Source organism: Rhinichthys klamathensis, unplaced genomic scaffold (assembly GCF_029890125.1).
Source record: "Rhinichthys klamathensis goyatoka isolate OS25496 unplaced genomic scaffold, OSU_Roscu_1.1 h1tg000281l_1, whole genome shotgun sequence".
NCBI lineage: Eukaryota > Metazoa > Chordata > Actinopteri > Cypriniformes > Leuciscidae > Rhinichthys > Rhinichthys klamathensis.
Genome location: NW_026606800.1, coordinates 7,764,641 through 7,777,810, shown reverse-complemented (window position 1 = coordinate 7,777,810; position 13,170 = coordinate 7,764,641). Strand labels below are relative to the sequence as shown.

General features: G+C 36.8%; 2 protein-coding genes across 3 annotated transcripts in view; one reads left to right on the top strand and one right to left on the bottom strand.

Annotated features, from left to right (window-relative positions):
- The window catches only part of elp3 (elongator acetyltransferase complex subunit 3), a 67,271-nt gene that overhangs the window by 12,139 nt on the left and 41,962 nt on the right, over positions 1–13,170 (top strand). The window contains exons 10-14 of one of the 2 annotated variants that reach the window (XM_056269472.1): positions 212–405; positions 713–803; positions 889–1,182; positions 3,244–3,325; positions 5,017–5,102. In XM_056269472.1, the coding sequence (XP_056125447.1) occupies positions 212–405; positions 713–803; positions 889–1,182; positions 3,244–3,325; positions 5,017–5,093 (738 nt within the window). In that variant the 3' untranslated portion in view covers positions 5,094–5,102. Of the gene's footprint in view, positions 1–211; positions 406–712; positions 804–888; positions 1,183–3,243; positions 3,326–5,016; positions 5,387–13,170 lie in introns of those variants that run through there. The other variant, XM_056269471.1, reaches the window with a different exon arrangement.
- On the bottom strand, positions 7,948–13,015 carry si:ch211-63o20.7 (Serine/threonine-protein kinase pdik1l-B-like). The gene is made up of 4 exons (XM_056269481.1): positions 12,905–13,015; positions 10,519–11,213; positions 9,091–9,316; positions 7,948–8,271 (listed from the first exon to the last, which is right to left on the bottom strand). The coding sequence occupies exons 2-4, from the start codon at positions 11,131–11,133 to the stop codon at positions 8,039–8,041; spliced, it is 1,074 nt and encodes a 357-aa protein (XP_056125456.1). The 5' UTR covers positions 11,134–11,213; positions 12,905–13,015; the 3' UTR covers positions 7,948–8,038.

The window sequence follows — 13,170 nt, the reverse complement described above, 5'->3', positions numbered from 1 at the left end:
ATGATGGCAAATAAGCTATAAAACTTGCATTATAAGAAGTTACATTATACAGTATATTGTACAAAACTGCTTAAATTAAAAACATATTTTACACAATATTTACTTAGAATTCAAAATGTTTTTATGCATGGCATTTATTTCTCTTTAGTGCACTCATTACTGGTCCTAGTCTCATGTTAGCACAAAAACATCTCTTGTCTCTGTCCCTCAGGAGTTTTTTGAGAACCCTGCGTTTAGACCAGATGGGCTCAAACTTTACCCTACGCTGGTGATTCGAGGCACTGGACTGTATGAGCTGTGGAAAACGGGCCGCTATAAGAGCTACTCTCCCAGTGCGTTGGTGGATCTGGTAGCACGAATACTAGCCTTGGTCCCACCATGGACTCGTGTGTATCGTGTACAGAGGTAACAAGGACTTAACGTTAGTTTTCTAGATACTACCTTTCAAAGTTAGAATTGACCTTTGTTAAAGGGCGGTCACTCTAGATCTTGTATTTCATTAGAAATGTAGGAGAGTAAATGCACAAATGTGAATTTTCCATCTGATTATTAGCCGATATTAAAATCTACATGGTACTGATGTGTCATGCATCCCTAATTTATTATTTATTCAAAACAGAAGCATTTCCTGCTGCCCAAATTCACTGTAGTGTGACCATTATTTAGTTTTTAAACGGCTTTGAAGAAGCTAATAATCTGTGCCCTTTTTCAGGGATATCCCCATGCCATTGGTGAGTTCTGGGGTGGAACATGGAAATCTGAGAGAGCTGGCATTGGCCAGAATGAAAGACATGGGCACTGAGGTAACCTAACATCTTTAATCATTTAATTTGTTTGCCGTATGAATTCAAGGCCATTAATTGCAAAGCATGTTGTTGACTCCTGCAGTGTAGAGACGTCCGAACCAGAGAAGTGGGCATTCAAGAGATTCATCACAAAGTTCGACCATATCAGGTCGAGCTGATCCGCAGAGACTATGTGGCTAATGGGGGCTGGGAGACCTTCCTGTCTTATGAGGACCCCGAGCAGGACATTTTAATTGGTCTCCTGCGTCTTCGTCGCTGTTCACCACAGTCCTTCCGGCCCGAGTTGAAGGGTGGCGTGTCCATTGTTCGGGAGCTGCATGTCTACGGAAGCGTGGTCCCTGTCAGCAGCCGAGACCCAAGCAAGTTCCAGCACCAGGTAAAGACACCTTATTTCCGCCAGTAACACACGGCAGAAACTGCTTTGACATGATTCGACATTAATGATGTCTGATGCCTGTTACCTCGTGAAGGTCTCATTACCAAAACCTTGAATTTAAATAAGATTTGCAAGTATAGTAGTGTGCAATATTCATCTATTTTGGTTAGATTATCTGCTTCTATTTATTCCTATATGCACCTACTAATAGGATTTTTCAGGAGTTGCGGTATCATTTCATTTACATTAATGATGGTTAAGGGTATGTTCACACTTGGCAGGCTTGGTTCGATTACAGCGAACTCTGGTGCAATTGCTCTGTTTATTATAGTTCATTTGAATAAGTGTGAATGCTGCCATCCGAACCCAGGTGTGCACCAAACAAGCGGACCAGTCCTCTTCCAAACAAACTCTAGTGCGGTATGACTGAAATATGAATGCAACACTGACCGAAAGACATCAAAACAAACCAAAAAGAGGACGTGATGTCACAATATGTGACCCTAAAAGGGACATAATGCTCAAGCATTCCTAGCATATGATTTTTCTCGTCATATGAGCTTACGTTGCCTGTAACAGTTAGGTACAGGCATTGGAACCACGTCTCCTTGCAGCAGATCTCATCATTTGTGTGTGTAACAGAGGAATTCCTGGCACTGTTTTGACTCCTTTACACAATTTATAAGCTCTTCATGAGCTTGTATATATATATAAATGGATGGAGAAGCATAAGTTACTGTAAAGCTACGTCTTAGTTTGTGCTTATCTTGGCGAAAGCCGAGTACAAATCAGCACGAAGTTTTAACATCTACTCAGGCCAGCTGACAGTCTTGCCTGAGCCCGGGACAAGATCTTAGATAGCCCCCCCCCCCCCCCCCCCCCCCCATTTTTTTATATATATAAAACACCATATACTTTTACCCAAACTGAATAATAAAAACACGTTTAAATGGGTACATTTTCTATAAATGTCTTCATTTTCTTTTCTAACATAGCCTACTGCAGCTCTTGTTAAAACACACTAGACATGCAAAATCTGTGCATTTGGGCACTTTTTGTGTGAAATCATATTTATTTTTTTGTCCATCAAAACTATGCTTTCACTTTTAATTAAGCATGAGCAGCGCAGCAAAAATAGACTCGGATCTGGCCCATTATCTGTTCACCGATGCCGACAGTGACGCATTTCAGCCGGCTTTTTATTTCTCATCTCCATAAATATATCTAGTAGTAAAGCTAATGCAAGGGCTAGAAATCAATGAATTCTTTGCTAAAACTTCCTCGTCATCATGGAGATCGCAGTTCGCACCGCTTTCTCCTTTCCACAAGCGCTTGCTCTCCCGTGGCGTCTGTCGTTGCTATGCAACAATGAAAAACGAGCGCGCCGCGGCTATTATGAGCTAATATCCTAAATATTTCCATATGTGGCTCTTTCCTCCTTTCTTATCAACAAGTGGATTTACAACCACCACATCAGCAGCACCGCCGGTCGCCATGTCTCAGCGCTTTTATGAAGATGACGCAACTGCACGCGCTTCAGGCATGCACGCGCATCAAGTACCGGGTTTGAGAAAAATCTCTCAAATAGGGGTGTTCTTGACCACTATTTCAAGGACAATTAGGAAGAAAACAAATAAAAAGCTTTTATGTAACTCAAATATTAGATTTTTTTTCCACAAATATGCATATTTTATTTATTTTTTAACAATTATTCCATAATTTAATGAGGGCCCAGTTCTGGGCCCCCCCCTTACCCTGGGCCCGGGACAACAGACCCGTTTGTCCCCCCCTGTCGGCGGGCCTGCATCTACTCTCGTGTAATGGAAATCAATTATATTATATTTTATATTACAATTATATTATATTATATATATTGTGTATATTGTATATATATATATATATATATAAAACCTTTCCTCTGGTGTGAGAGCTGAAGATAAATGTGTACATTGCCCAGATTTGTTTATTTTATTTTTATTTAAGGCATATTTCTTCATGTATTGTATATAGTCTCCCTGACTTGCTTTCTCATATGTTCTCTTTCGCCTCGTGCATTTGTAGGGTTTTGGGATGATGTTGATGGAGGAGGCCGAGAGGATAGCCAGGGATGAGCACGGCTCGGGCAAATTGGCTGTTATCTCAGGTATCAAAAATATTCTCAGCGTTAACGGAAATGGCGCTTTCATTTTGTTGGGTCTTCTCTTGCCCTCGCTTGAAAAGAATGAATAAGACATTTTGACATGCACCTCCCCAAATAAGCTGCAGGATGGAGATAACAGCAATTGGAAAATAAATGAAAATCTGCATTCACATTATTCTGGCTCTGATAATTTAATGCATGTCTGACAAAGTAAAGCATCAACAGTAGAGTATATTGGAAATACAGTGGGGTTCAAAAGGCTGAGATCACACACATTTAAAGCAAGAAACAGTAAAATTACAATAAAAATAAATGTTTTTAATCTATATGGCATCATTGAAACACAAATTATGTCTCTCACTAGACATAAAATAGTGATATTCTTTTTTGCTTCAATCAGAGCAAATTCATTAGTATCAAGATATACATTGATATTACAATAAAAAAATACTTTTCTGTTTAAATATATTTTACAATTTTCAGCTTCATTACTCTAGTCTTCAGTGTCACATGATCTTTCCGAAATCATTCTAATATGCTGATTTGGTGCTCAAGAAACATGTATTATTATTATCAATGTTGAAAACTGTTGTGCTGCTTAATATTTTTGTAGAACCGTGATCTATTTTTTTTTTATTCTTTGATTAATAGAAAATTTATTTGAAATATAAGTCTTTGTAACTCCTGTGGTGTTCCACAGGGGTCAATTTTAGGCCCCAAATTGTTTATCCTATACTTAAATGACATGTGTAAATTATCAAATGATCTAAAGTTTACTATTTTTGCAGATGATACAAATATTTTTGGATGTGACTTGCAGCAGATGGTGGAAATGGTCACTAATGAAATGAATAAATTAAAATTCTGGTTTGATTCAAATAAGTTATCCTTAAATTTGAGTAAAACTAAATTCATGATATTTGGAATCCGCACTATTAATACATATGTTAAATTAGTAATTGATAACAAATCAATTGAAAGAGTCTATGAAAATAAATTTATAAAAAGAATGGACTGAACAATAACATCAAACAGAGTCATAATATCATTCAATTCAAAAATAGATTTAGGAAATGATTATTGGACCAATACAGAAATTAATAGACCTATACTTAGGAATGGAATTGTAATTTAAAAGTATTGTTGTATATTGTTGTAAGTTATTGTAAGACCTGAAAGATTATATGCGGTAAGTGCATATCTATTTAAGTTGTATTAATATTATTTTGTGAAATAAGGGGCAGGATTAAATGAGCTATTTGCTTCCGCCTGCTCCTTCTCGAACTAATCCTTTTATTATTATTTTTTTTATTTCTTTGTTGTTAAATTTTGATTGTGTTGTATTTTGTGGTTTTAAAATTTTGTTTTGCTGATTGTTCGAGATAAATAAATAAATAAATAAAATAACATTATAAAAGTCTTTACTGTTACTTTTGATCACTTTAATTCATCCTTGAAAACTAAAAGCATTAATTATTTAAAAAAAAAAAAAAAAAAACTTTTGAACTGTGTATATTGTTTAACCCAATTCAATAGTATTCAAAAGCATGTTAATACAATGTTATTTTTTATTGCTTTTTCAAATGTTCATGTTTTATTCCAAATAACATTCTCCATGGTGCCTCCATTAGAGTATGTAACATTGAAATAAAAAGGTTCTTTTCTACAATAATTCTACATTTTTGGTGTTTCAGGTGTCGGAACGAGGAATTACTACAGAAAAATGGGTTATGAACTGGAGGGGCCGTATATGGTGAAAAACCTTTACTGAAGCAGAGAGGAATTCAAACCAAGATGCATCATATTCCCTGGAGAATTTCGTCTGACATGCAGGACACTCACTTTAAGGGCATCTTTACCCCCTGTCAATAATTGGACTGGGCATGAGGACTAGAGAGGGTGTATGTGGTCAGCACAAAGCAAACTGCACTATTCTGCTACATGCCAGCCAAAGAGTTTTCTGTATGTGTTTTGTCATGAAGACCATGATGCAAGTATCAGTGCTTGTTAGAAAGGTACACCATTCTCCCTTGGCCTTAGCTCCCATTTTACAGAGTTCTCTCTCCAGTAGTGCATTTACTTATCTGGGTTAACACTCATTATTTTTTCGTCACGTTATTTTCGGTTTCTACTGACAACATTGGACATAAAAGAACTGCGGAGGCTCTCAGCTATCCCGCTATGAAAGCCCACATTTTTCTTGTGGATTTGGGAGGGAGAAATAATGTATGCTTGCAGCTTAGCACATTTGATTAATCCGCCATTTTTCCTGTTCTGTTAATTTTGAAGATGGATTAATTGCATTTTCATGTTTTCTTGGCTTTGCATGAAAAGTGTTCATCTGGCCATTTTTTATTGTTAATAAAAGATATTTATCCGGGATTTGAGTTATCACATGATTGTACATTGTCATAAATCGCATGTTGGCATGAAGGCAGGCGATTTGGATGAAGTTGAATAGACATAATACAGCCATCACTGAACATTCAAAAGAATTAATGAGTAAGAAATCATCTGCGGTGGTCTCCTGTCCGGCTCAGATATGAAAAACTGTCTCCAAAATGATTGAAATTCAATTGCCTCTATTTTTGACAGAATGAAAAGTCCATTGGAACTACTCTGCTGCGTTTTAGTGTCTGTCACCACACTACCAATTTCTGAGAAATGCCGTCTGGCGTGGCGAGACTCTCCTCCGCAGGAGACCTCATGACTGTCTGCTGATGGGTTTTTACTGCTTCATTTGACATCGCAATACCCGATTATATCGCTATCTCTGCCTGTGAGTCAAGGTGTCAGGCGAATGATGACCGACTGCGCTTTAAAGCTAAGTTCAGTCAGATCACACTTGTAAGAGGTTTGTCATCAGAGAAATGGCTTCCAATAAACGGCATGATGTTGTTTTGCCACCACCCCACAATAAAGTGATGATTTAACAATCGTTGATCTCGTAATTTCCCAGCACAGACCCTTTGTTGTGACTTTAATGGCTTAATAATAACCTCACGGTTAAAACAATGAACAGTGGCACTGTGTCCGTGTCATCGTACACTCCAATCAGCAGCTTTCACTAAATCTCAGGAAGTTTTAACTAGACAATACCATACTGGATTTTGCTAATTAAGCTGGATCATTGCGGTCATTATTCCTCGTGAGTGAAGTCTTACCAATGCAGAATTAATACTGATGTAGCCAAGATGATGACCTCATGATAATGTGCATATTTCGCCACCGAGGTCAGGATGAGCCATCGCAGTGTTTCATTTGCAAACCAGCGATGCGTGAGGAAAAGGGCAAAGTGTCTCTAGAGATGGAAATGTCACAGATGAGATCCACTTAGAAGGATTCTCAGATGCATTATATTATTGCCGGTGAGGCTGTAAGGTTTTGAAACCCTCTGTGACCCTTTAACACTCTTTAAAGTCATTAATATTCAGGTTTGGCATTATTATTGGCTTTCATCAACTCAACATTGAAGTTAACTGCTTTTTGGGTTGATCACAGAGATTTGTCAAAACAAATCTGCCGATTTACTCTCTTACAGAAGGTTTTTCATTTTCTAGACCTGAAAACTATTGAACACAACTTTAAATCCAGCAGCCACAAATCATTTATATCCATCACAAAGGGAGACTTTAATTTCCTGTAAAAGATGGAGCACCTTCCCAAACCAAAAAGCCATTTGATGCATCCTGCCATGTGCACACACAAAAACCCAACTACAAGACTGGCCACTAAACCGGCAGAAACAGGCGATCTGAATGATTGATACGTGTGCCATCTTTCACAGATACACATTAAAGGGAAACCGAATTATTTCCCCTCCTATCTAGATGTTGTACTTGCGCCACCAACTGAGAAACTTCAAAGGATTCAGTCATTTTGACTTTCTATAATTACACTGTCGCTTCAAGGTGGCGATTTGTGGTGTGACCGTTCTGAATGTGCCGTTTCTCGTGTCTTGCTGCATCTGACAACACGACTGAAACTGATTATGACTGACTATCCTTATAAGCATGAAGGCTGTTATGTATTCTACAGATAAAGCAAGTTTGGATTTGGAAAAGATGTTCAGACAATACTGTATTGTTGCACTTGTTTTGTATTCTTTAGTAGTCTTTAAATAAATACATAAAATAACACTTTAATCAATGAAAACACCACAAAAGAGAGCAAAAACAGTTATATTAATAGGGCTGCAAGATATTAAAGAAAAACGCAATGATACTGTTTTAAGTGTGTAAAATTAAATTAAACCTGAAAATGATATAAACAACATGTTTTAAGTTCTATCTGAGAAAAGAAAGCTTCACTGAATGTGAACAGCAGTGTTTACAGTGGAATTGCATAAAAAACATTTTCAGCAATGTAAACAATTAAAAAAGCACCAACTTTTTGCCAGGTATATAGTTATATCAACTTTTTGAAGTATTAAAATCATTGTTATCTCAAGCCGTTGCGATTTGTTCAGTTGCAAAGTTTCAATATATTGTGCAGCCCTATATACTATACAAATAATTCATAAAGCATCATATAGTAACAGATACACAGCACTAAATGAAAATGCAAGGAAAGTAACACATAAATATATATTTTTTTAAAGTCTCAATTTCCAACAGGATGAACAGTGCTGTTCGATAACTTTTATTGGCTTCATATTCAAGTTTTTCAGTGTACAAAGTAGGCTGGTTGTTAGCATGCTGCTCTGAGATCAGTAGGTCAGTGCAGCTCTATGGCTCGCCGGACCCTCTTCTCCAGCTGGTCAGCAGTGGGCCGGGTGTCAGGGTCAGAATCTAGCATGTCCAGCAGTAGCTCGCACATAGCGTGGTTTAGAGGTGGCGGCAGTGGTGGAGCACGTCTTGACCTCATAGGGATGGTCAACTGCAGGTCTGGATTCTGACTCAGCGCTTCACCTAACGGGGTGAGCCAGCGGCCTCGCATTACATATGCACCTAGAGCGACAATAAACAGGAAACGTTGTTATGCTTAATCAGGAAATGTTATGCTTAATCAATTTTCAAGCATTTTGTGAAACAGGTCCTTCATTCATTACTGTGTGTGGAGTTTGCTTTGATCTCCCAAACGCTGCATTTGAATTTGCCCTGTTCATTATAACAAACAGATGCATTTTTTCCACGCACAACTTGCCTAGTACAAATTCATTATTATTCACAAAACTTCAAGGCATACCCACCACACAGAGTGGAAAGATGTTAATTGCCCTTATATAAATAAGCTACAACATTTGACCTTTTTGTTTGCCTGCTAGCAGCACAGAAAGTCGCTGGGTCCGAGTAATTACTGAGGACTGCCTGAATAGCTTATGCACTTCATCCACAACCTGCGTCCTCAGACCACTTTACATTATCTCAGCTATTACGCATTAAGTTAATGGGCTACTATATCAAGCACTCAACAACAAAACTTTCTCACCAATATAAAGTGGTCCGGATGAGGGAAGTAGTAAGAGGAGTAACCAAAATAGCCACCTGCCTGCCAATGCTAGTGAAACGAGGCTCTGAAAATTGGGAGAATTTATATTCCTGTTCCTATTTTTATTCCCTTTCCTGTGAAGTAGCTCTGACAATCACAAGATGGTGGGTTTTATTTTAATCAGCCATCGTAATACCTCATTTACAAGTTCCTATTTCATTTTAATCATAAAAATACATGCATCATGGATCCAGATTGATTAAGTAAAGACGAAGACCTTAAAAACATTAAATGGGTAATGCTAAATGAGCCAAAGTATTTTCCCTCGCTCAACTCACCCAGTTGTTCTTGATTGGTGCCATCCTCTAGGAAAATGATTCTATCCAGCACAGCCCAGAAAAGAACACCCACAGAGAAGATGTCAGCCTGGGCTGTATAACTACGGCCTGCCCAAACTTCTGGAGCCATATAGAAGTCTGAGCCGCATGTAGAGGAAAGAGCCAGTCTATTCTGGACGCCATCTGTAGGATTGTCCACCATCTTACTGAGGCCGAAGTCTGCCACCTGTAATACATGAGGAGGGAGGTAACATGTTGTTAATAACTAGAACCAGCTTTCAGACCTGAGGTTATTGTTTTATTTATTTAATTAATATTAATTTACACATTTATATTAATTTAATAACCATTAAAATTGTTGTTTAATATATATTTAAACAATTGTATAATAAAAGTATTTAAATAGTATAATATAAAATAAAAAATATCTACTAAACCATTTATCTATTCAAATCATTTCTTCGTCTCTGCATATAAGGACAATTTTAAAAATATAGTCTAATATTATTGAAATTCTTCAGTTAAAATTAAACTACAGTAAATATCAGATATACTTGCAATGGAAAATATTGTAAACTACAAAAGCACTCATTCAAATAGTTAAAAACAGAAGTTCAAGTGTTTTTTTTAACAACTATAGACAACTCAAACTCTAGAAAAGCCCACATTGTGCGATGCCTAATATTTGACTGGATCTAGGGCAAAATGGATCAGTCGCTTCAAAGCACACTACATTGATTGTCTCTACATGCAATGAAACGTAAAAAACTCATTATTTGAAACTTTAGAAGAATGGATTTTAAGACAATCCATTTCTAACTTTATCTGTAAGCTGATTGTTTTGCTAGACCTTTTTGCATTGAAGCTGACATACCCAGTCTTTGATATTGATTAACAGAAAAGGCTTAAAAATGGTCAGGTACAATTTGTGACTATACATAAGAGTCATTTGTGGGGAGAAAAACGACAATATTCCAAATGATTTACATCATAAACTGTCATTTTCTTATCTTATGAAATGTTCTCCAGGCACTATTGTGAATAGTTTTTATATTGTAGGGCAACACCAGAGCCTTTGTCTATGTCTAGCATGCAAAATTGCAAATACAAGTCCAAAAGTACTTTTGTATTGCTTTGTTATTTATTACAGTCCAGCTATAAGTGGAACAATTTTCAAGCCTACAGACTAATAAAAAAATTTTTTTAAAAAGGGAAGGCGGTAGAAAAAAAAAACAATGTGGCTCCATTAGCAGTATAGGCTATATCAAAAGCAAGATGAAAGCATGGAAAAAATGAAAATCGGGCCCATGACAATTGCACTTAGTTTGACTCCAAATACTTCATAAGCCATGAGCATTGAGCATTTTAACCAGTATCGATGGTTATATAACAACGTATATATTATTTTAGACTGCATCCTTTTTGTACCTTCATGACCGGTCCTGCTTTAGTAAGACGGACAAGAACATTATCTGGCTTTATATCACGGTGCACTACTCCACAGCCGTGCAGGAATGTAATGGCACTGCTGAGCTGCTCAAGCACTGCACGGTTGCACTCAGCATCCGGTGGCCTGGACAGAATGTACTGGTTTAAATCCCCTCCGTCGCAGTACTCCATCACCAACCAAAAGGCAAAGCAGCGCCTGGGAACCTCCTCTGTGGACATCAGTCTCCTCTTTGACCTGGAAGGATTCCTCATTTGGGTTTTTGAGTCTTCGTCCACCACTCTCCCTTTGAGAACACTCTCCACCAAATCCAAAGGCAGCCTCCCTGATCTCAGGGGCTGTAGTGTTCTAGGTCCAGTCTCTAGAAGGCAGTTGTATAGCGAGATGACATTGGGGTGGTTCTGTGCAGTGATTCTCATAGCCCAGAGCTCCTGCAAATACAGCTCTATACTCTCTGGGCTACAGCATGGTAGACGTTTAATGGCCACTGTGTCACCCCTATCGCCCCACCAGCCAGTCTCTGTCACGTGTCCCTTGAAGACCACTCCATAGCTGCCTCGTCCCACTTCTTGTTGCAAAGTGTAGATATCATCCATCCCAGCAGCCTTTGTTGTTCACTGAACCAAATGCAAGATGTGCTGGTGTTCTCAGGTGTTGAGTGTTTTATTCCATTGTTCTAAAATTCTAATAGGGGAAAAAAACAATAAAATTAGTTACATTAACTACAAAAAGTATGCAAATTATATTTATAATTAAATATATATATATATATCAACGTATATAAATTATATATAATATATATAAATGTCTGTAGTGGACATTATACTTTAGTGAATTTCTCTGACATCATACACAATCACATCACAGTTTTAAGTTTGGATGTCCTGTAAAGAGCACATTCAGGGCTTTTTGGAGGTTTCACCATGACAACAACTCCTCATTGGTCTTTAAAAAGGACTGACATTAATTTAGTGATCAAATTTAGCACTCTTATGGAAATATGATAATATTTTGTAATAATAATTTAAATCGGACAAATTTTCAAATTGTTTGTCATAAAGTTGTTGGAAAATGTTACGAGGTTTCTAATCAAAATATGACCTTCTGTTACAAAACAGGGCATTGATTTCATACATGTCCACTGTAGAGGATACCAGGTCTTTCGTCATGTTTATCAGGCATTTTGGGAGACAACAAGTGAATAAGGAAAGACATGCAATATGTGGGTAAAATAGATAAATGGCCAGGTATTCCTATGAAATATTAGCTATTATTATGAAAATTTTGCCAATTATTACTCCCGATATTATACTGCTTTTTTCATTACATGTTGCCCCAAAAACACATTAATATGCAAATTAGATACAGTGTATAGGTATAAAAGTCTTTCTATATCAGTGCAAGTAATAGTTGTGATGTTAGTTTATATGTTTGATATAGGTATAGAGAGAATTGAACATTTAAGCTCACATGTAGTCATTTTTATAGCTTTATCTTTTGATTATAAAGCTTATTTATATTACCTTTATATATTTATAATAATTTAAACTAAGTGCTTCATAATAACTGCTAAACTAAAATTGTACACGTGTAATGGATTAAGGGTATAATTGCATAAATAATATCTAAATCATACAAAATTATTACTATAAATAAGCATTGCTAAAAGCTAGATAAATTTGTCTTTAAAAATCTTTTACTGTGTAGTGACCTTTAATTTGGAGTAGAAACAGGGGGAGTGACTTTATCGCATCAGACATGTGTCACTTTGCTCACAGCTGATTGGTCCAATTTCGGGTTGCGGTCTCTTACCTGGAACATAACCTCCAACCTAGCCGTAGAGCGAAAGTTACTATGGCGATGAACACTGCAAAAAGCCTAAAAGCCAAACCACTTTCATAGTGCCTAAAACCCAGGATTGGCGCAAACTAAACTGAAACATACCTGGCTATCCATTTAAAACGGGTTCATAATGTAACGTTAGGCCACTACAGAGGACATAGCATAACATATGAATTAAATATCTTTTCAAAAATGTTTTTCCCCAATCTGTTTCATATATATATATATATATATATATATATATATATATATATATATATATATAACGTTATATATATAATTTGTGAAAAAATATATTTTTATATATATGTGCGTGTGTGTAAACCAAGTCCTTTAACTAGACAACACAATTGTGTTTACAGTTCCTATTAAGACAGTTCCTATTAATCAAATTACCGGTCGTTACAATATAGCTAAACATTTATCTTGCTTTAAAATAACAGAGAAATGGACGCCATCAAAATATTGCACTACTTTAGCATTTCCACTCCTGTTGCTTTTTGTCAATAATGTGAATAAACTTACCGATTAAATCGCGTCGAATGGAAAGTGTAGTTATTCAAAAGTTTTTTTGTTTGTTTGTTTTTTATATAACATATAATTCATATAAAAACGTCTTGTCAGTGTCCGACCTGCAAGCACTCATAATACAAATCAAATGTAAACAGCACCTCATTTCCGTAATAAAACTTCCGTATTTTTTTAGATCTTCGCGCGTCTGGTGGTGTTCTGCCTTTCTATTGGTCAATGCCGTTTCAGATGACAGCGTTCACCAATAAGATACTAGAACG